The sequence below is a fragment of the Lacerta agilis genome, chromosome 4 (genome assembly GCF_009819535.1).
Source record: "Lacerta agilis isolate rLacAgi1 chromosome 4, rLacAgi1.pri, whole genome shotgun sequence".
Taxonomy (NCBI): Eukaryota; Metazoa; Chordata; class Lepidosauria; order Squamata; family Lacertidae; genus Lacerta; species Lacerta agilis.
In genome coordinates, this window is record NC_046315.1 from 26,487,093 (window position 1) to 26,511,181 (window position 24,089).

Below are 24,089 nucleotides of genomic sequence, written 5' to 3' on the forward strand. Positions count from 1 at the left end.
TAGAATAAAATTCATTATGTTGTAATCCCAAGTAAAATTCTACAGTAGGAAAGAAACATAAAATTCTATGTAGGGCGTAAGCTTGGTTTTCTCTTATGGCAGGTGTATGTCTTTCTGTTCCTGCATGCAAGCAGCTACACTTTGTGTACCATTTTCTTTTACTTATTAAATTTCCAACCCACCCTTCCTCCCAGAAAAGCTCAGCATGGCAGACCCCAAAGTGGTAAGACAATAAAATAAAAATATACTTACAGTATCTAAAAACTGTGTAAAACAGTCACTAGTCAACGCCAGCTGGAAACTACCTAGCAATGGCACCACCAACGTGTTCTCCCCTGCTGATTGTAGGGCCCAAGATGGTGGTTACTAGGGAAGGTGCTTTTTTAGGTCCCAAGGTCCCAAGTCATATAAGACTTTGTATGCTACCACTAACAGTTTGAATTGGGCATGTCAGCTCATAGCCAGTGCAGCACATGGTCACATCAGGCTACCCCTTTTCCCAACCTACCGGCCACATTCTGCACTATCTGCAGCCTCTGGGCCGTCCTCAAGGGTGACCTTGCATTACAGTAGACAAGGAGGTTGAACATTTGTGTTGTTCAAGTAGTAAGTACCATTGTTTACATAGTCAAAAATGCAACATGCATCCTCAAGAGGGGAGGTTCAGTAGATTCAGGGTAAACCCCCAAGTTTGCAAAAGTATCAAATATCTTTAGAAGTAACATTGCTGATCGGAGCATATCTGGACGACGTTGTGAAGTTATGGATGCCCCATTTTAAGAAAGCTGTTGACAAACTAGAGGGCAACAGGATAATGAGGGCATTTGGAAACCAAGTTGCACGGAAGTGGTTGAAAGATGTTAAGCCCGGATAATAGAAAATGAAGAGGACACATGATACCTGTACATGTTTTCAAATATCTGAAGGGCTGTCATGTAGAAGATAGTGCAAACATCTGCTAGGAGCACTTTAGCTACAAGATTCCTGCATTGACCAGGCCTTGGACTAGATGCCTTCCAACTCTAGCATTCTGTGATTCCAAAGCAGTGCTGTGGGGCTGGGTGGAATTCACATACCTATTTTCCCAACACAGACAGGATGAAAATAGCTACTGGGTTGGATTTAGATCAAGAAAAAGATCATAGCAGGGAAGAGTCGAACACATTTGCTCTAGCACTACTAGGGGACCCTCCTGGCTGCTTTTAAACCAACCAACCAATCAACACATAATCAGCTCTTGAATAGCTTTCTAGCAAGCTCACATGACATAACCTGTGTGTTTTGTATCAGTTCCTGCCAGGATAATGGTCTTCCACTTAAAGAGTGAGAAAACTTAACTAATGTTTTGTTTACTGCAAAATGTAATTATAATATTTAATAAAGTCAAACTTAGTGCTGATATTTACTTACCTACTTACTTACTTAAAGCATTTTAATGCTGCCTCACAAAATACAAAGAATGTGGCAGGAAGGAGGGAGAAAGCAAACTGGCACTAGTTCTTAGAGACAAAATGCATGCTTTTACCTACAAAGGGCTTCATAGGTGGTATTAGAACAGGACAAAATTGTTTAAGGATGGCTAGAGACTAATTTATACTGCTTTCATTTTTTTATTTAATTATGAAGAAAGATCACATTAAATAAGTGTGTTTTAGTTCCCATGTGTGACCAGTGCCAGAATTTGCATTGAATATTTTAAATATATTTACTGCTTATTTAGGCTGTGCAAGGTCGATCTATTACACAACAGGATAGAGACTTGCGTGTTGATTTGGGATTTCGGGGAATGCCCATGACAGAAGAACAGAGGCGGCAGTTCAGTCCTGGTCCACGAACAACAATGTTTCGTATTCCAGAATTTAAATGGTCCCCAATGCACCAGAGACTACTTACTGATTTGCTTTTTGCTTTAGAAACTGATGTGCATGTTTGGAGAAGGTAAGGAGCCATGGATTATTTTGTATCATTATTTCACTAGTATAACAATAAAACTATCATTGCCTCTTAATTACACTAGGCAGTTAAGCTTACTGCTGTGGAAGCTGTTAATGTATTCCTTTACCTAGCTACTTGAATGAGTAGCATGAGTAGCATGCTTCCTGCCCTTCGTAAAGTAAATTTTCTGTTTGACATTTACTACACACATTCAGCATGGTTAGTAATATAGCTTCAAGAATGTTGGGACTCAAGGTGACATTCCTGGTTCTCCTGATCCTGTGAAGAAGGTTGGCTGAGAGAAAGAGAGTGACTAGCCCCAAGTGCATTTTAAGGTCAAGTGGAGATTTGAGCCATTGTCTCCCAGGTCTTAATCCACTTAATATCCTTCCACCTTACTCCACATTCTTGAAAAGAAGATGTTGTTGTTGTTCAGTCGTTCAGTCGTGTCCGACTCTTCGTGACCCCATGGACCAGAGCACGCCAGGCACGCCAGATGTAGAAGAAGAAGATGTAGAAAATAACTAACTGGGATACAGAGGAGAGAAATACTCTTTTCCCTTAGGCCTTGAAGCATATTAGGTTCCTTGTTAATAGTCCTGTGTAGCAGTTTATAGAAAAGCCAATTTAAGCTACATACACTCTTATATCGTGGTCAGGGAATAAGCTGCATGGAACTTTGTGGGGCTTCCATAAGCTGGAAGAAAGTTTGATTTGTTTTGTTTCTGGTGGTAGGTGTGTCATTAATGTATCATACGTGTTGGAAGACAGGTTATTAAAAAGAAAGTTGGATGGTAGCATTTCAGAACATATTTGCAAGGCTACCTTTTAAAAATAGCTTTCATTGTGATTTATTGCTGTTAATAAAGCTTTATGTTGGTTTTGATCTTTGTATTAGAAATCTATTCTAGAATTCTCCTGACACATTTTCCTCAATTATTTTTTGTAGCCATTCCACAAAGTCTGTCATGGATTTTGTCAATAGCAATGAAAATATTATTTTTGTACATAACACTATCCACCTCATTTCCCAAATGGTAGACAATATTATCATTGCTTGTGGAGGAATTCTACCATTGTTGTCTGCAGCAACATCCCCAACTGTAAGTACAATATTTCCATCTAGTGGGTATGTTGAAAATTGCATGCCAAGAACAATGTCAGATGCTTTGTTTTTGGAAGTTTCCCTTAAAAGAAGAAAATGTGCATTAAAAAAAGTTTAGAAGGTGAATTCTAATCAAACATGTTCTTAACCAATTTATATAGGTGATGCTGTATTAAAGCAATGATTTATTTTTGAAACAGAACAGTTTTCAAACACTCTGGGAAAATTAATAGCCACAATTGCTAGAAAGTTATACCAATAGCTAAACCACTTTTCACCTAGCTTATCCTATTTAGAATCATTATAGAATGACTTCCTCAAATATCTCAATGGAGGTACTAAACATTTCAAGAGAAATATGTCTTTAATTTGGGAGCATATTCCATTTCGGCGTCTTTTAATGACAAAGTATGTAGACCCTGTTGTTGCAGGTGATATATGTGGAATTCTCCTGTTGGATACAGTACAAACAAGCACAGTTCAAATTCCTTGACCACTGTTTCCTTGTGGCAATAACACCTTCTTTAGAATTATTGCTGCAATCTTACATCAAATTTACAAACATAGGCAAGGTTCCAAAGAGACCTATTAGACGTGTACAATGGCTTGCACACATCCAGTGGCTCTTCTCGTCTTCCCTTCATTTTACCCCCAAAACATCACAGTATATTTTAAAGAGTGTCTGAAACTGCCTCATGTTTCAAGGATTCTTTTGAGACCAGGACAGAGAACTAAAAGGAGAGACTTCTGAGCACATAACTCTGGATCTCAGTCACAGCTTTACTTATATTATGCATAAAAGCTTACTTATTTAATAAAATGTACACAGCACTGAATTGTAATGAAATCTCTCAGCTGTTTACAACAATTGTTAAATAAAATATGAATAAATAAGACAGGTCACCCTTCTATAAGCAACAGATTGTGATACAGAATTAAGTTTTGATCAGTGTTTTTTCTCTTGATCTTCCCCTAACTTCCCACTTAGCCCAATGTTCGACATTGGGTCCCCAGATGTTGTTGGACTACAACTCCCATCAGCCCTGACAGATGACTAAGCTGGCCATGTTTGATGGGTGCTGTAGTCCAGCAACATCTGAGCACCCAAGGTTGAAGAACAGGGAAGTGGGAATGGGCCTGTAGAATGGGCCTATAGAATGGGAGATGGCGTTCACATCTTCTGTATTAATCTCCTACTTGAAAAATTACCAGGAGTGGAATGAGGAGCAGGCTGATAATTAACCTGCAGGAAATTGCTTAAATGAATGAATATTAGAAAGAGAGAGAAAAGATAACTCACCAGTAGCCTGGAGTGATGTAGTCCACACTTCCACATGTCTTACTAGCCTCTTGGCATTTCATATGCAGGGGTATCACTTATGGATGCGCTCAGTTCTTGGAACACTTCATAAAAAGAATCTGGTGTTTCCAATAAAGCACAGGTTCTTTTCTGGTCAGTAGAAGAAAGGAATACTCTTGATCTTTAAGCTGCCTTGGCCTATTTTTTATTTGCAGTAAAAATGCAAAGTTTGGTGTAAGATAGATTTCCTAGTTAAAAAACAATGAGACCACAACAATCCTGAATAGACTGTACAAATTGGCAAACAGGAGGAGTTTGTTAAGGTCATACATGACACAATTACAGCATGAATTACAGCACAAATACAGTGTATTGCCTTTAGTTTTTGATAGGAATGAGATAATAGAACAGGTTTCTCTTTGGAAACAGCAACTTAGATACAAAGTGCTACTTTGGGTACAGCTTACAACTTGGAATAGGTGAAAGACATTTGCTGTTCAAACGAAAGTCTCAGATCCCACTACCCCAGTGGGATCTGAGACTTTCGTTTGAACAGCAAATGTCTTTCACCTATTCCAAGTTGTAAGCTGCTTTTGTGCTCCATTTAGCACGCAAAACTGCTATTTGGATCGGGGCTTTTGGAATTTGATTTAAAATGTAGAAATGTTCTAGTATTCACACAGCCGCTATTTTGTTAATGCATGTTAGATAACCATGTTGCTTTCTCAGCCGAATGACTGACAAAGCACACTTCACAGTACTGCAGCTGATCTGTGAATACTCTTTGGGAATTGATTCATGGCATGGAGCAAAGATGGTACCATTCAGCAGTTGCTTAGAATTATTTTGCAGCTCAGGATGGTGAATGTAAATATAAAACCCTAAAAATTACCAGCAGATCACAAGATCCTTGCATCTGGCAAATGTTTAGGTTTCAAAATGTCTTAGAGGCACCACGCGCTTCATTTTACTTTGATGGAGGGGTTGCCTTTGAAGGTAGGGAGTGGGTAGCGCTGTGGTCTAAACTACTGAGCCTCTCTGGCTTGCTTATCAGAAGGTTGGCGGTTCGAATCCTTGTGACGGAGTGAGCTCCCATTGTTCTGTCCCAGCTCCTGCCAACCTAGCAGTTCGAAAGTGCACGTAGATAAATAGGTACCGGTGCAGCAGGAAGGTACACGGCATTTCTGTGTGCTCTGGCTTCCGTCACAGTGTTCTGTTGTGCCAGAAGTAGTTTAGTCATGCTGGCCACATGACCCGGAAAGCTGTCTGCAGACAAACGCTAGCTTCCTCAGCCTGAAAGCAAGATGAGCGCCACAACCCCATAGATGCCTTTGACTGGACTTAACTGTCCAGGGGTCTTTGTCTTTACCTTTACCTATACCTGTCTTTGAAGAATTTAAAGTTTACAAATAGCAAGCCAGGCTTTTCCCCCATTTTGGTAATTTTGACTTCTCGCTTTTACTAAGAAAAACATATTTATACTTAGTATATTTATTCTTTGTTCATCTATTTGTGTATATTGAACTGCATAGGTCAAATGATACTAATTTTAAGTTTGAACTTTAGAGCTTGTTTTCAAGAGGTTGCTTTTAAAAATTAAAACATTCAAATTGTAAAGTAAAATACATGATTTTAGAGTATTAGTTTCTATTTTGCATTGTATTTTTAATTTGATTGTAACATTTCTTTTTCTTTTTGTTGTGATCTGTTGTCTGCTTTGTCTGTTGCATGTCCAGGGTTCTAAGGTTAGTATTACTGCTACAAGTTTCAGTTCATAGCTTTTAGAATTTATGTTCTTTCTTATGCATTTTTCAGTTATCCAGCCTTCGATAGAATGAAGTAAATAATATCTGCATTATGAAATTGTTCATAACACTGTAAATATTTATCTTGAGTTGGAGATGCCATCTTCACAACTTATCACAGGGCACCACATGCAATACTTTGATTCAGATGCATCAAAATGTGGGAGGACATACCATCCACTTTGTATTATTGTGCTTTCACCTACATGATCTGTGTTTAGTGGGTTCCCATGTGTGTAGTGGATGAAGGAACTTAATAAACATGCTATTGTTTCAGGTAAATACTCATTCAAGATTAGTTTTACTGCAGGCCTAATTTTTATTGGATAAATATCAATGAAAGACCTAAACAAATTGACTCGTTATTTTTTAAGTGTTATTTATGCTTGGATGGTTAGCACTTCCATAGTAAAAGATCTGTTTCGAGTATTTATATTGTTTCATGAAATAGGCAACATTAGCATAGAGTAGACCTTAAAAGGGGGGAGGACAAAGTGTTATCTCCTCCCCAAAGGATCTATTTTTGCAGGAAAAAGTTTGGAGGGTACAAAATTTTGTGCTGCGTAGAAGGAAGATATTCTCATCACAAACATGGCCTGTCCAAAGCTATGTATCCACAGTCCAGCTCAATTTGTGGATTTGGGATCATATAAATAAATAGAATTAATTCACACAGGCCTTATCTTTATGTATTGAGGTGGTTTTTTTTTAGTGTATTTATATTCTGGTTTTCTCCCAAGTTGGATTCAAGGTAGCTTACAACATTTTAAAACAACTTTATAAAATGCAAGTCAAACCTTGGTTCTCGAATAGCTCCATTGCTTAACATTTCAGCTCTCAAATGCCAAAAACCTGGAAGTAAGCGTTCCAGTTTTTGAATATTTTTCGTAAATCAAACGGCTTCTGAAGCACGTTTCTCCCCCCCCCATTTAAATGGCTGACAGCCCTTTGAATTTCGGTTTTTGAACGTTTTGGAAGTTGAGGGATCTTCCGGAATGGATTACGCTCAAAAACTGAGGTTCTGCTGCAGTAAAAATAAGCTTGTCAAAAGCAACGGAGGCTGTGGGGCAAGCGGGCGAAGAAGAGAAACTTTGGGTGGGTGCTTGATCTGGCACCTGGATCAAGTTTATATGTTAAATAGCATGGGGAACAAGATGGAAACCTGAGGGACCCCGCGTGTCAATGACTATGGTGTTGAACAGGAATTCCCCAGCATCACTTTCTGAACTCGTCCCTCCAAGTGCAACTGGAGCCACTGTAAAGCAGTGGCCCCAGGTCTCATCTCACAGGTGGTGCAGAAGGACACCACAAAGACTTGGGAGGAATCATAAGCCTTGCAGGACTACCAAAAAATTGAAGAAACCCATAAGTGGAGGGGGAAACCGAAAACAATCTATTCAGAACTGAGAATCCCAGTGAACATTAAATGTTGACTGATTGATAGGGGAGGGGAAGTGGAAATCTCAGGAGCACCAGCAAGTAATAGAATGCAAGAAGAAAAGTAACAGAAAGCCCCAAATGGCTGAAAAACTCAATTTCCCAGGATCCTACTGTGCAAGGGGCCTGGGCGGGGCAGGAAGGGAGCTAGCTCCCTTATCTCCCTCCCGATCTCCTGCAATCAGCTGTTGAGCGGGTTCCTTTCAACACTCTCTTTCCCTCTTGTTAGCCTTTAGCTCTTTCTAAAACAGAAAAAGCAGGATCTGCCTTTCCCCCCTGGGCAATTTGGCTCCAGGGACTATGCATTCGCTCCATAAGACGCACAGACATTTCCCCTTACTTTTTAGGAGGAAAAAAGTGCGTCTTATGGAGCGAAAAATACGGTAATTGTTCTGGGTGTAGAGTGGCATTATTAATAATGTTTTTCTGGGATAGCTGCAACATAACAGTTGGCACTATACCACTTTTGGAAGTGATCCTGTGACTTTGTGGACATGGAAAAGGATGGATTTTCCACTTAAAGTCTTGTAAACAGGATTTAGTTCCAAGATTGCCCTTGGATTGCTAAATAATTTAATTGTAACTTTTGTGTATATAGGGACGTGGGTGGCGCTGTGGGTTAAACTACAGAGCCTAGGGCTTGCTGATCAGAAGGTCGGCGGTTTGAATCCCCGCGACAGGGTGAGCTCCCATTGCTCAGTCCCTGCTCCTGCCAACCTAGCAGTTCGAAAGCACAAAGTGCAAGTAGATAAATAGGTACCGCTCTGTCGGGAAGGTAAACGGTGTTTCCGTGCTCTGCTCTGGTTCTCCAGAAGCGGCTTAGTCATGCTGGCCACATGATCTGGAAGCTGTACGCCGGCTCCCTCAGCCAATAAAGCAAGATGAGCGCCGCAACCCCAGAGTCATCCGCGACTGGGCCTAATGGTCAGGGGTCCCTTTACCTTCACCTTTTGTGTATACATGCTCTCATAGGAACAATCTGACAAGTCATTGCATGAAATAAATGTGTGTATGTATGCATGTATGCAATAAATATACTTTATTTGTGTGTGCGGGGTGTGTGTGTGTGATTTCACCCCCAGAGGCACTCTCCATTGTCTCTCAAGACAGATGGATGCCAACAACAACATATGTTTAATTTTATAGGGCTAACAAATAGGACACCCTGCAGTAAATCACACTTGGTCAAAAATAATAATCTAAAATTCCAATATGTATTGGAATAGTTTTTATTGTTTTATCACTTGTCTGCTGCCATGGGCTCATTTGGAAGGAAGGGATATAAATTTAATAAATAAACAAACAAAATATTAGACTGTATAATCAGTTGTGACTTTACTCACCTCATGACGGTGTCTTGGCAATCATATTTGTTTCTTCTCATACTCCAAGAATAAATTTAATTATGCTTTGTGTCCACTTTTCAAAGAATGCTTTCCCAAGTGTACCTCAAAGATACAACAAGATTATATTTTGCGTGGGCTATGTATCTTCTCTTAGTTCCCCAATGATGCAGGAAGATATAGCAACCCTATGAGTCCTCCTTGTCCTGTGCTTCTGTTTCTTAATATGGACAATTTACAGATAGACAAAATTGAGAACTCTTTCTGCATTGTCTCACACACTCATATTACCATAGTGCTTTGGCTCATATGAGTAGCATTAGTTTACTTACCAGTATAGGAACTTTGTATTACCTAATATGGCATGCAAATGTGAATCCATCTCTTCTCATGCCCATTTCTATACTGTTTGCGTTCAGTTTAATCAGAGATTGTTTTGGTATATTTCATGCGTTCAAATGTGTGATAGATTTAGGAGTCTAATGTCATGATTTTCTTTTAAAGACTGAATTGGAGAACATTGAAGTAACTCAGGGTATGTCAGCAGAGACAGCAGTGACCTTCCTCAGCCGCCTGATGGCTATGGTTGATGTACTAGTATTTGCCAGCTCGCTAAATTTTAGCGAAATTGAAGCTGAAAAAAACATGTCTTCTGGAGGCTTAATGCGACAGTGCCTAAGGCTTGGTAAGTTTGCATGGAACAGCTCAGTGCATTAAATAATTACTTACAGATCAACGAAATGAGGCTACAGTAAAAAAGAAAAAAAGAAAAAAGCCAAAGCTGACCTGCTTTTGATTCTTCGGGTTCCAAAAATCTAGAAGTCAGTTTAGTTGAGAATATCTGCTTATTCTCTTCAACACCACCATTAATTTTTATTATGCCAATTAGCAGATTTCTTGAACATATGTTCATTTGCTCTGTAGAACTGTTCATAGCTTCTACCTTTTAAAAATCACTGTATTTTGTTGTGTTTGAAGAAAATTGCATCCAGCCCAGGTTAAGACAAGTATTTCTCTACATAGCAGAACTGTTCAAACTATAGCAAGAGTGCTTTATGTTATTGTACATAGTATTCTTAAAAGTTGAACATTTTTCACATATACTAAAAAGGCTAACATGATTGCTGTAGAAGGAAGATAATGTTTTTACATGCTGTGAGACATAAAAAGTGGAACTTGTTAGTTTGAAGGAGCCTTGGTTATGGTGCATGACAAACATACTGGCATGCTAATGGATTCCTCATTCTATTCCTCTGTTGATGACTATATTTAGCTCACAATTCTCCTTACAATGTTTTATTTGGACTCCTTCCCATATAAACAATCAAGATTAAAATTACAATCCTCTTCTGACTATCTCTTCTGTCAGCTTCATGCATGCTTATATGAAATTGCCTAATACTGTTAGGTCAGTGGTAACCCTAGACAACGTCGTGTATTCTAGCTGTGGGCCTCTCCAAAACAGAGATGATTTCAAGCCCTGCAGCTTCTCTCTTTTTCACTAATAATTGCAGCAACTTCAGACCTTCTGCATGCATTGTATATGCTCCAGCACTAAACCATGTCTTCTCATCTATAGGCAATCACTTGATAGTCTTCTATCATTTTATCTCTGTGCTTTCTGCCATGCATTCCTTATGCCTCAAATGGCATAGTTCTCTATTTGCCAGGCACCCTCCTTCTTCAGGATAGCCTTATCAGGACTACCCTAGCTTCACTTTGTATGCTGCTCCTCTTTCATCTGACCCTCCTCAATCAATTCAGATATTAGTCCTGAACCACTTTCACATCTCCATCAATTACAAATTGCAAAAGCATAAGGAGGGTTCATTGAAATGTGTTATCTACTATGCTGTGTATACTGTTGCTGCTCATTTAGTGTTCAACAGTAGTATCTTATCTGAATAAAATTAAATACACATGATTAAGAGATGAGTATATTTAACTCTTTCTCAGTTTTAGCATTAGTGCATATAGATGCTGTTGTAAAATCCAGCATTTATGTCATAATAGGGTAACATATTATGGCAGATCTCAGGCACTAGGACACAATATTCTTCCATTATTGCTTTAAGAATTTCATTAAGATTGATATTCCAATGCTATTTCTTAAACCTTTTTAGTTTGCTGTGTTGCTGTGCGAAACTGTTTGGAATGCCGACAGAGACAGAGAGAAAGAGTAAATAAATCTTCACTAATCAGCAGTAAAACTCAGGAGAATCTTCAGGGTATAAGTGCAACTACTACCGCTAAGGTAAACTATTAAAATAATAGATACCATTGCATAAAATGAATGAATTGGAAATAATTACAATGTGTCATATAATATTTTAAACTGGTTATGATGATTTGTCACTTTGGTAAAACAGAAGTTACTCTCTTCTATAAATCCAGAGGGGGCAGTCTTTACAACAGAAAAGCACTTCTTCCTGGTCAGGAGAGAAGAGCAGTCTTCTGATTTTCCCTGGGAAAAGTTCTGCTTAGCCTTCTTACCATGGCTGTTCTGAACTATTATATGGGCCTAGTTTTTTTTCTCTTGGAGTCTGTAAGCAGGATATTAGTGGAGATGTTAAAGTGGCAGAGAAAGTTAAAGATCATATATTGACTTTTCTTCAGGTGGATGCCACTGTTCTCTGTAGTCTCTACTTATATTGGTGAAATTTTTTTGTTTGATTAAGCAGATTTCGTTTGAGTAACCTTATACTCAAGCAGGTGAATCACTTAAATAGTGGAGCTTTGAGAAGTGTACCTGGTATGTAAGTGAGGCATTTTAAAGTTAGTTTTTTTACATTAATGGTCCCTTTCTGTGTTTTAGATAACTTCATAAAGCTTAAAATACCATATTTTATCTTTGAAACAAGATGATACATACTAAGACACACACACGTAGGAACAGCTGAGTATTTTGAGCCTGAACCTTTCTGAAACTATATAACTATTGTGTGTTTAGACTCCACTGGAAAATGTTCCTGGTAACCTATCACCTATTAAAGATCCCGATAGACTTCTTCAAGATGTAGATATTAATCGTCTGCGAGCAGTTGTATTTCGTGATGTGGTGAGTACTATCATTGGCAGCTTTTCTTAAAGGATTTCTTGCCTGTGTAATGTCCATTGGAGAGAAACGAAACAAGGGTACATGTAAATCTATATGCTATGCATCCTTTTTTCTTAAAATAGTAATTATGCATGTATATGTGCAACATCTTTCTTTCATAAATTATTTTTATACTGGGAGCTGTTATCTAATCCCCTAAGTAAAGATGACTTCATCCACTTTTTGAAATTTAACATCCTTGGTGACTCGATCAGATTTAGCAAGATCAAGAACCTTGCATGGACAGGTTATTTTTGGAATTGTAAGAGACTCTTTTATCTTAAAACAGTACTTTATTCAGTAAAAGGTATTCCCTTGAATTGTTAAACTATACCATGGAGCTGATTTAAAGTTTAAAACTTAAGCTGAGCTAAAAGTTGCACCTTGAAAATTTTGGGCTTAAAATTACATATTGAGGATGGGGAAAGGATCAGAGGAAAATAGTTCGGAAAGGTTTTTTTTGCAGGCAGGGGCTCACTGCTTTGAAGCAAAACAAAATAAAAAAAATAAAATAAAAATCCTTCCAGTAGCACCTGAGAGACCAACTTTGAAGCAGTTCCACTCTCTTTTTAATTTGCTGCTACAAGCACTGGCGGAGCTCCTCTTGGTGGCCACCATGACATAGTGTTGTTCTGAGAGGATATTGTTGGAGGGGAAAAGGGTGGCAAGCAGCTTCCGAGATGGGCTCAGCTGCCACTTGCCTAAACCCTCACTGGTAACTGATAAGCTAGTGAATTGCCCACTCCCAATTTCCAAAACAGCTCTTCCAAATTTGCAGCTTGTGAATTGGGGTCATTTTTAATCAGGCCTAAAACAAAACCTCCATTAGAAACTACTGTAGAAACCACATTTATGTATACACGCTTCCTGTTGAGATGTGTATGTCTCTATTTCTTTATTATGAATGCCTGTTGGGATATATCTTTATATATCTGTATATCCAGCCACAAATTCCCAGTGAGATGAAAATGTGAAATCTTCCTTAGGCAATTAGTTCTTTGTAGCTGCAACAGCTCATGGGGGCTGAGCACTTTTGCCCCCTCCTATTTTTTTTTGAGATAGGGTCACCCCCCCATGTCCCCCAAAATCGGGGTGGAGTAGAGCAAGTGCGGAACCAAGCGTGGCACTGCTTCATTGGACTTCTCCTCCTCCTCCTCCTCCTCCTGCTATGGAGGGGAAGGAGAGTCGACGCAGCCTCATGGCAGTGGCAGGAGAAGTAAGAGCCACCGGCCTCTGAAGTCACATTGTCACTGAATTCAGTTCTGCCCCAGGCTCCTCCCAACATCCTGACATCGTGCCAGACCCCCAATTTCCCTTGCAAGCTAATGCCTCTGGTTCTTTGGCAGTACAGTTTTCAGTCTAGAAACATTGGTTAAGTGTGACAGGGCATGTTGAGTATTTTTATCATGTATTTTAATTGTATTCTATGGTTTTTCTGCAGGATGATAGCAAACAGGCTCAGTTTTTAGCTTTGGCTGTTGTTTACTTCATTTCTGTGTTGATGGTCTCCAAGTATCGGGACATACTCGAACCTCAACGAGAAACTGCAAGGTCTGGAATCCAGGCAGGTAGAAATATCAGGCAGGAAATAAATTCACCAACAAGTACAGGTACCACTGTTTTCCTGTTTATGTTGCATAATTTTTTAGACAATGGATACTTGACTATAGAAAAAAAAGTTCAAATGATACCTGGTCTTTCTGACTGGTCTTGTTTTCTTTAAGTTGTTTTGAGAATATTTCTGCTTTCTCGGCCTGGTTTGTCATTCCTATCATTGGTTGGCCATTGTCTTGGACTATAGGAGACAGGCTGTCAGAAGTTCTATTATCTTCTGATATGGTACCTCTCTGTAGTATACATGTAATCAATTGCTCCTCTGCAATGGAGCTAGAGACAATTTTTTTAAAAAATGTTAATTTAATTTATATTTAACTTGTCATGTGGTTTTAATTAAGCTCACAAGTGATGTGATTTTTCTCGGTTTCCTCCTCTCTTTGTGCCACACTAGTGGCTGGGTATTTTTGCATGAAAGGCACCATAGCTCAGCAGTGCAGAAGATCAATTCCTGGCTCACCACTCCAAAAAAGAAAAAAAGGATAGTGTAGCAGGCTATGGGAAGGACCCCTACCTAAAACCAGGAGAGTTTCTGCCTGTTCGGCTAGACAATACTGGACTGGGTGGACAGATAATCCCACCTGATATAAGGCAGTTTATGTGCACTGATGATTAATGTGAGACTTACCCATCCCTTTTTACCAGTGATGGAAAATTGGAGTGCATCAGTGCATTTATGTTGAATGGATTTTTAAAGGAAGACCAACATTTGATGGCAGTGGTGTCCGACTTTGCATAGCAAAGTTCTTAAATTTAATTCAGTACCAGCTCAAAAAAGCTTTTTAAAGAAGTGAAGTATCTTCATGGTCCTCTGTCTTCTGTGGTAGTCTGTGCCCTATAAGTTGAGATTGGGTCAAACCATCCTAGGAGTGACTTTCAGTTTTTTGGAGGAGAAATAGTGTGTATGTATCTATATCTACATAGCTGTCTACAGTTTCTACCATCCATCCATCTATCTATCAATCATCTATCTATCAACTATTCACTACATATAAGGTTTGCTTTAACTTTTATTTGTTTACTTTTATGCATTCATTTTTTCAGTTTTGCATAACTTCAAAAGAGAATCCTCTTCAGAGTGCATGTCTTGCAAAATATTCAGTATATATATGTCATAATTTTTTTTAAATTAATCTTTTAAAAGTAAGGCCAATACAGGTGCATACTTAGTTTCTCTGTGGTCTAAAATGCTTCTTAAAAGTTATTTATTGCTTTGGCCACTCCTGGGAATCCTGCTTTTTATGGTTGAGTAGACAAGCCTTTGAAATCTTATATCTAATAGTTAGCTTTTATTCCTGTTTAGCTCCTTAGGTATTTTAAGTTCCTCATTTTAACACATTTATTTTGCACAGACAAAATTAGTAGTTAACATGGTTATCAATTTGCCAAGTTAAACTAATGCTTCATCTGGATTTTTATCAGTTGAAGAAGCTGTCAGGAGTTTTTGATTGAGATTGTTTCGGCATCACATACCATATTAATCTGAGAACTATGGGCCATATTCAGTTACTCAGTTCCATAAGCAGGACACAGAGCAAGACCTTCCACTAGTTCAGCACAGCCTTCTTCCCTTTCCTACTCCCCACATGCCCTCTGTGCCTCCCCCAAATTTGCTTTGCAGTGTTGCGAGAACCCCCAGCAGAACATACAGGGAAATTGTTCCATAGGTGTAAGGTCCTTGGATGGTTGCTCATGAGTAACCAGGCAAAACTCCAGCCGTTCCTTTAGTAGTTTTATTGTACATACTATGTACAGTGCAGAACTTAAAAGTTCATATCAACCATCTGCAGAATCCAGGAGTGGCCCCTTCCGGTTCTGACCCCAACATAAGAGTTTCGGTATACGAAATCTCCGCCTCCCCTCTTTTCATTTCACCCCTCTGCGTACTTGGGGCGATGGAAATAGCGTGTCTCCCTCCTCACCCACTGAGCGAGAAGAGTGCAGGGTCTCTCCAACATCCCCAGAGCCTCAGCTCTCCAGCTCCTGAGCTGCCTGGCCCTCCCCACTGGATACCTCGCTGCTCCCTATGCTGGACGAGGAGGTACTACTGGTCAGGTGGAGCTGAGGCTCTCTGTAGCATCCCGAGAGCCCTTCCACCACCCTGCACTGAGCCGGGGACAGTTCCCTGACATCCGGGCTTGAATGCATGTGCTGATGGAGTGATCTCCTTAGCACTACATTGAATCCCACCCCATGTTTTTTAAGTTCCACTGCATTGCTTCATGGTTGTGCCATATGTATCCATATGCTTTCTTCTTCCAATTGAAAGTTGTTTAGAACTCAGTATTACACACATGCGCGCACACACACATATAAACCTGTTCCTGTATATTTATTTTCGGGTGTATTTTTTGGCTTACTAATCCTTGATACTGCAAGACCTTGCATTTTACAGTAAAATTAATAACTGATATTCATATAAAACCAAATTTGATGTTGTTACCTTTATTCAAAGCAAACCCATGTTATTAACTGTTATAGGTTAGTTTACTGTGTACTATAAAATATTCCTGCATTAAACCATTTTGGTATAAACATGTTCTGAGGTGTACATCCTAATTTTTAGGGTTCTTCCCTGTTTCTAGAAATATTCTAATAGTTCTAGTAAATTTCTTTGATCCACACAAATTTATTTTTTAATAAAAGATTAGGGGGGGGCATGGTTCACTTGTGTTAGATGACACACACATGTTGTAGGAGACACCATTCTAGAAAATATATTCCCTCGTGTGTGACGAAGAAGAAAGAATGCCTAAAATGGTGTCATGCCACCTACAGTATTTGTATTTGAAACTTGTATTTTGAAAAATCCAAACACTTTAATTTATTATGATATTTTAATTGATTGATCTGACCAATTAATCAACTAAATAATGTGGCCATGCTGATTTTGTGTTTATATTTTGTATGTTTCCCTATTTGTGTATTATGCCGTGATGCTGGAGTAGGAAACTGCTGGTTTCACTATTCCGGCCATGCCTGTCTTGTCTATGTATACCTGTCTTTTCTATAAATGTTGTTTTTATGATGCGTTATTTAAAGGTATGTTCTTTTCCTATCTCTTGATTTCTCTCTGAGAAACATGTTGTTAGTGCCATGTTTGCATGTTTCAGTGAGATAGGACTTGTGTCATGGATCCACATTGGACCAAGCCACAGGCGATAAGCAGCTGGCTCACAATTGACTCCATGATTTTCTCCACAGTTGTGGTCATACCATCTATCCCACACCCAAGTTTGAACCATGGATTCCTTGCCAAGTTAATTCCTGAGCAGAGCTTTACTCACTCATTTTACAAAGGTAATATTAACACAACCTCCTAACTTGTTTGCGTGTACTTGTTTCATTTCATGTAATTCAAAATCTAACTATAACATAGCTGTTTGATAAATAAGAATACGCTTTGGGTTACACACAGATAAAATTTCCTGCAAGGATACAATGAAAATCCTCTGCCCAGCTATGTCTAGATTTTGAGGTACCTTGTTAATGGAGAGAGTTGCTGTAGATGATAAAAGTATAATTCTGTACAATGATATATACAAGGCACAAGGTATTTTCATTAAATTCCGTTTCTTCTTATTTAGCAATATGTTTTAAACCTTTGAAAAATAATACTAAAAAAGATAAGGAAGATATCTAACACCATATTCTTGAAGTAGTATGTTTTAGTATTGTTTAGCTGTGCATTTATTTCAGTCTTTAATATAGACATTTTTATTTTGGATTATAGCATCCAGTTGTATTAATCCCAATGAGGAGGACAGTGCGACCAGAGATAGCAGTAAGAGCTAAACTTCTGATATCACCAGGGGGAGCAGACACACACACACACACACACAAACATAAATGTGCACACAACGCATCTTTCTCTTTTACAGCAGGAAAGGATATTATTCACAGCTTTCTTCTTCTGTATATCAGAGTATATTTAGCTTCCACCACCTGATCAGGTAGCATGGTGCACCTATGTAACAGCATAGTTCTCCCCTTTGAACATGTACAATGCTTAGTGCATTTTAGTTGTTAATTATTATTATTAATAATAATAATAATATGTGTATATCACCCTTCATCCAAAGATCACGGGGCGGTTCACAAAAAAAAGAACACAAAATAATGCTAAAACAAAAACAAACCTTAAGCTCTGCAATATACCAGGGAACCAAGCAGACTCCAGGAAGTGGGAGAGGGCACCCAGGGGAAATTGTTTCAACAGCCTGAGCCATTCTGATATTCCAGAGTTTGGCCAGGGCTTTGACTATAGAACCAGTTCTATCAGCTGGAAAATCCCCCAGAGCCGTCTGGAAACTCACTGGATCCATTAGCCTCTGAAGGTGGAGCATTTTAATAGGTTCCCTGCCACTGCAGAGAGGGGAAAGGTGCTGAAAACCTAAATCTCAACAGGAAGTGATCTGACCATGACAAGGGAAAAGGCCTGCAAGGCAGAGAGCAGGTACTACAAGATGGTTTACTTTTTTCATTTAAGAGGCTCTCTGCAGTCAACTGAAAAGCAGGGGCGGAGGAAGGTGGGGGCGATAGGAGTGCACCGCCCCCATTGGCGTGATCCAGGGGGGGTTCCATCGTGGCTGCTCCCTGCCCCCGTAGGCTGTGCGCCCCAACCCCAGAATGCGTGCCATGCCCCTCCCCCGCCTGCTCCCCGTCCCCGGTGCTGGAGAATGAAGCCCCGCCACTGCTGAAAAGCCCCAGTTTAAACCTTTCAAGAAGCTAAACTCAAAAAATAAACAGTGCGAAAGAGATGACAAATCAGTACAATAAATTATTACTCCTGCCTGCAAAGGCTTATATTGACTCTGTATCAGACATGATAACAGAAAGGGTCAAAGACTAAGATGAAATGAAGTTGACCCACAAGCTAGAAAGCAGTAGCAGCTCTCTGCACCTATGCAAGAGAAAGAAATACTCATTCATAGAGGGAAATCAGGCTTCAATATATATCTAGTAGCAAGGGGGAAAGGAAAGGGAGAGGTGTTTGGGTAAGAACTTTTGTGTGATTGAGTCTTCTAAACAGAAGCTTTACTGACAAAGGTGTTTAGCATGGGAATGCTTCAACACAATTAGTTGTTGCAGACTATCTAGGCTACCAGTAGCTCTGATCAGTCTGTTTAAGAGACCCTTCAACCAACTAAAGACCCAGTCTCACTTAAAATCAGAAAGTGTTCCTGTCTTCAATGTTCAACATTCTATCTAGAAGGTTCTGGAGGTCCTGCAAGTAGACCAAGTCCAGTCACAGGAAGTACTGTTCACTTTTTAAAAGTTGGATACCATTTCAGGAACTTCTAGAAGCTTGTGCTTTTATTTTAAAAAGAATTGGCCAATAAGTTACATTTCAGGTCATTAATTCATTTTGGTAGACAAGCTTATGGATAGTCTCCAATTATTAAGATGATAGTGTTTCAATTAGATCCCAACAGGCAAATATTGCCATAGATATGTGAGTTACAGGTGGGTAGCTGTGTTGGTCTGCCATAGTCGAAACAAAATAGAAAATTATTTCCAGTAGCACCTTAGAGACCAACTGAGTTTGTTCTTGGTATAAGCTTGCACACGAAAGCTCATACCAAGAACAAACTCAGTTGGTCTCTAAGGTGCTACTGGAAAGAATTTTCTATAGATATGTGAGGCACTCTAGATTGATAGCTATGTGAAATTGCATTGCCTGAGAAATGGTGTAGTTCAGTGCTGAATCAAATATTTTACATGCAGAAGGACATAGCTTCAATCCCTTAATCCCTTTATCCTTTCAGATAAAAGGGGCTCAGGTAGCTGGGAAAGACATAAGTCAGAGACATTAGAAAGTGGTTGATGGACAGAATACGAAGATATTGGCAGACCAGTAGTTTGATCTGCTGTAAAGCAGTTCCTTATTTTAATAAATTTGTTTCCCTTCCCTGTAATCTGTTTTGGATATTGACAAATAAGGTTTTCCAGCAAAAAGTCTACAAGTGGGGTATGTGAAGGACCCTAATCTGGTGGGATCACAATTAAAACATTTGCAAATCACCATCTTGTATATGATTTAGAGACCTAGATAGAAAGTATTTTCCTTTTTCCGTAGCAGTGTGTGTGCAGAAAATTTCATGTGTGTGGTTAGGAAAAAAGATAGTGAAAAATAACTGTTCCAAGAGGCCATCCAATAGAATGTCTGCTGGTCTTCTAAATATTTGGGGCTGTAAACACTGAAGTGAGCAGCTTGAATTGGGTGCAGAAACATGCATGCAACTGCTTTAGAACAGGAGTTATATGAGTTCTAAAGGCAACTCCAGCCAGTTGCCTTTGAACCAGTTTCTGAGTCATTTTCAAGAATAGCCCCACATAGAGCACATTTAAATAATCCAATCTGGAAGTTACCAGAGCATGGAGTACTGTGGCCAAATCATCTCTGCCCAAAGGGTGGCGTAACTGACAATAGTCTGAAGTGCCTTTGTAATGCTTTCCTCCTATCTCTGTAAGAATGACCCCACTAAATGAAAACTTCAGAAGTGAAGATATGATCACTTCTGACCAAGAAGACCGTAGCAGTTGTTGGAAATTAACTATATTTAGTTAAACAGCCACGACACTGTAGATTCTTTCTCTGCTCCTGAATACACTTCAATAATTATTGAAGAAATAAAAAAAATAGTGCTTGCAAAAAGCTCTGTACAGCATTTCCCAAGCTTATCACAATCGCCTGGTTATTGAGTGTTTCGGAAACACTGCACAAAGGACTTTGCATCCACTATTAGTTGGCAAAGCATTGCCCCATATGTGATGTGAAATGTAAGCCAGATGAGTGGGACTTGCCTGAAACAGGTCTGTGGGCCAAATGGAGGTCCAGATTTGCCCTTGGACCAGAGGTTAAATAACAATCTGATGGATTCACCTACCTTCCCAGGATACAAAAACAAGAAGAAGATTAACAGAAGGAATGTTTCCAAATTGACAGCATCTATTTACAATATCCCAAGTATGGTTAAGAGATTTTTTGGAGACCAGGGTTGCAGTACTTCATCCGTATGAAACAATAAAGTTTTGGATCTAAGTTAGCTAATGCAGTGTTTCACAAAGTTGGGTTCCCCCATTATTAAAAATTGTGGGACTTGGTAGACCACTTAAGTTTTTGCTTTGCTTTGTTCTCTGTTGTAGAACAAATACTTGGTTCACCTTTGGATTAGATATGAAGAAAAATACAATAACATGTTCCTGCATCCTCATCAAAACCAGTGCCATATTATCAAAATCACAGGCCCTAGACTGAGGGCCAAGTTGAGATAATCTTGACAGTTCCACATTCTATCCATGTACCTTATGAATAGAGCATACAGACAGCTAGTGGTCCATGTAGAACAATTTGAGGACATCTGACCTAATGGATTACTACTAAGTGTAAGCAGCTACTTTACATAATGAATTAAGTAGTGTGTAGAATCTTAGATTAGATGGCTGATCATGGATAATCAAAGTCAGTAAAGGCTGGTCTTGCTGCTTTTGGGAATTGTTCTTTCTTAAATGAGGGCAGCTTTCCATTACCCTTAATGGAGACAGCAGTTAGATTCCTTTTAAAAGCATTTGTATCAATAAATATCCCAAGTAGTGAACAAGAACCCAAGAATAAAACATGTCAAACCACCAAATATATTGCAAAATTAAGGACAAATCTCAAGCATAAAAAGTACATAAACAGAAGCAAAATAATTTATACCATTGATTTGCAGCAGATTTGCTACATATCTAGCTGCACATATTGGCATTGTTTTATCTCCCATGCTGTGATTTTACGATGTGGTTACTGTATAAGTGCAGATATTCTTGGACGACTCATCATTTTTCAGCAGTGCCAATCTGACTTCTTGGCTGCTTTGGGGTCAGAAATTACTTTAGCAGCCTTGCTGGACATGGTATGCCTAGGAATTAATCTAGAAGATTTGACCCCATTGATCTTCATGGACTTCTTAGTGGCTTTCCACACGGTAACCTGCCAACTCCTGCTACTTCTGCTGCAGTATTTGGTAGGAATACGAAGGACAGCACTTGTTAAAATCTTTTTTGATAGATCCTTACAAGAGTTGTTAGTTTCATTGGCAGAAAAATGCTTTGCATCTGGATTTTCTAATTATCAGTCCCTGACTACCACTGGATTAACCATTATTCTTGCATGGGTAAAAGCTAAGGATTCAGTCAATAAGGTTTATTGTTGCTAAATTAGGAATTTGCACTGCTTCCAGAACGAGTCTCTGTGCTATTTAATTTCATTTTAACCTAGCTGAATGTAACTTTAATAGCCAATGCTCCACTTGCTACTACAACTTTAATTTTATTTACCTGAAAGTTAGTCCAATTAGACACACTGGAACTTTCTTCTAGAAAAAAAATATGTTTAGGATTGGCCTGCTGGAGTGCCAGTGGTGGTCCTTCTGTGATGGTATGACCTTAACAGCAGAAGTGTGAGTCAGGCTAATTCCCTGTTCTAGTCATAAAACTAAAAGTAATGTACTATCAAAACCCTCATTAAATGTTTGCCATCATCATTCTTCTATTGTTGTATTGTCATTGTGAATGTTCTGGTGAATTTGACATTAATTTCACTTAGAACTTGTTTTTGTGTGTGATGATTGCAGTAAACTCATCCTTGTAATCTTGCACTCCCATCTTTTGGTCAATGCTCATAACTCCTTAATAAATTTTATAGAAGATTCTGAGGAAAGCTTTAATTAAAAATGTATTTTAAGTGACTAAAGTATAAAAGTTTGAAATTGCTATGCAGTTGCTATTGAAACCTACTTTACTATTTTTGCTTGCTAAGGAATAGGGATGTATATCTTACTACTCACCCCCAAAACAGTGATGCCTTGCATGCATTCCAGTTGGGGCTTAGAAAGCCTTAAACTTTATTTATTTGATTTGAGTACTCAGAGCAATTTTTGAGTGAGCTCACAAAGGAACCTTCACTATTGCTTCTGCCTTTTCCTGCTCAAGGCCTAAATGCTTGCTTTGGGCCAGAGGGAGGAGGAAGGCACTATCGTGTCCTACAAGCGCATATCTTCCTAGCAGACTGAACTACCTCTATTAGAAACATGCTACAAATATCATTTACACCTGGGATAAAACTCTTGGATGGACTTTTTATTCAGTAGGCTTGAGAAAAACCCTTCAAGGATCCTCTCCTTCCAGCAGGAAAAGACAATCTTGTTGTGGCCTAGAGGATGCTTACCACCTCCTGCCAGTGATTAAGATAATTTCTGGTCACTGGGATAGAGAAAATGGGAGGCAGCTCATAGGATCAAGGTGAACATGGCCCTGCTTGAAGCAGCCTGGGAATAGGGCTGTGCTCATCTTAATTCTGTTTGCAAGCATTCAAGCTGGGATATGATCCTGTCTTCTGCTGGCTTAGATTTTCTGGGGAAGCCAGATTGATGTTGGGGCACTTGTTGATAGGTCACATCCTGAAGAGCAGGAACAAGGCAAGCTGGTAGTCTAGTCAAGTCTTCTATTGTAGTCCTACCCAACAGTCCAGTAATCCAGTTGAATCCAGTGGTCAGTGCTGCCGGATTCCAACTAGAGTGGCAGAGTGAATGACAGTTTGTCGTAGAAAGCTCAAAGAAGCCAGGGCTGTCTAGGACTTGGGAAGAGCTGTCCGTTCTTTTGGGGGCCCTATTCTGTAATTGCTGGTTCCCATAGCAATGATGTGGTGAGCGATGAATTGGACAGGTGTTATCTGAGCTTGAGGAGTCCAATAAGGCCACATTCTTTGGACTAGGGGGAATGGCTTTCCAGATGATAGCTCTACCCCATCCGAGTCTACCACTGAGCCAGACCAGGGATTGGAGCCTGCTTTTATTTTCTTTCATACAGAGAGATGGTAAGCTTCCAGCTTGGGGTAAAATACCTATGTGTTGAATAAATCATTGAAATTATAGCTTCATATCAACTCTTTTGAATTTATTCGTGTAGGCAAAAATAGATAAGCATGCTTCAAAAAATCTCAGCAAATCAAGGCATGCTAAGAAAAGCACATAGCAAGCTATCTCATATTGAATCAGAACCTTAGTCCATTGATCTCAATAATTCCCACACTGACTGGCAGGGTGTCTCCAGGGTTTCAAGCAGGCATCCCCAACCCTACCTGCAGATGCCGGGTATTGAAAATGGTATCCTCTGCATGCAAAGCAGATGCTCTAGCACTGAGCCACAGCCCTTCCCCAAAAGGATGAGGTCATCTCAGAAACCAATTTACTTAACTAACTTCATTATTTTTTTGCTTTGGTGTAATAAATGAACTCTGCAATTACAGTGAAAAATGGTAGGACAGAGGCATCTGGCACCCAACTGTTTTCTTCCAGACAAGGTTAAAATTACCAGGTTTAGCATTTCTCCTTCCTTTGTCTACTGCTTTGTCTTAATGCTACAGTAAGCTGATGAGGATTGTTGAAAGCTTTGACAGCAGGTTTAT

General features: G+C 39.3%; 1 protein-coding gene across 12 annotated transcripts in view; it reads left to right on the plus strand.

The window, feature by feature from the left end:
• The window catches only part of NBEA (neurobeachin), a 364,492-nt gene that overhangs the window by 83,356 nt on the left and 257,047 nt on the right, over positions 1–24,089 (plus strand). For 10 of the 12 annotated variants that reach the window (XM_033146505.1, XM_033146495.1, XM_033146496.1 and 7 more), the window contains 8 exons: positions 1,721–1,938; positions 2,885–3,038; positions 6,077–6,085; positions 9,430–9,610; positions 11,049–11,179; positions 11,876–11,983; positions 13,464–13,632; positions 16,841–16,936. In XM_033146505.1, coding sequence (XP_033002396.1) covers positions 1,721–1,938; positions 2,885–3,038; positions 6,077–6,085; positions 9,430–9,610; positions 11,049–11,179; positions 11,876–11,983; positions 13,464–13,632; positions 16,841–16,936 — 1,066 coding nt within the window. The remainder of the gene's footprint in view (positions 1–1,720; positions 1,939–2,884; positions 3,039–6,076; positions 6,086–9,429; positions 9,611–11,048; positions 11,180–11,875; positions 11,984–13,463; positions 13,633–16,840; positions 16,937–24,089) is intronic. The other 2 variants (XM_033146506.1, XM_033146502.1) reach the window with 1 other exon arrangement.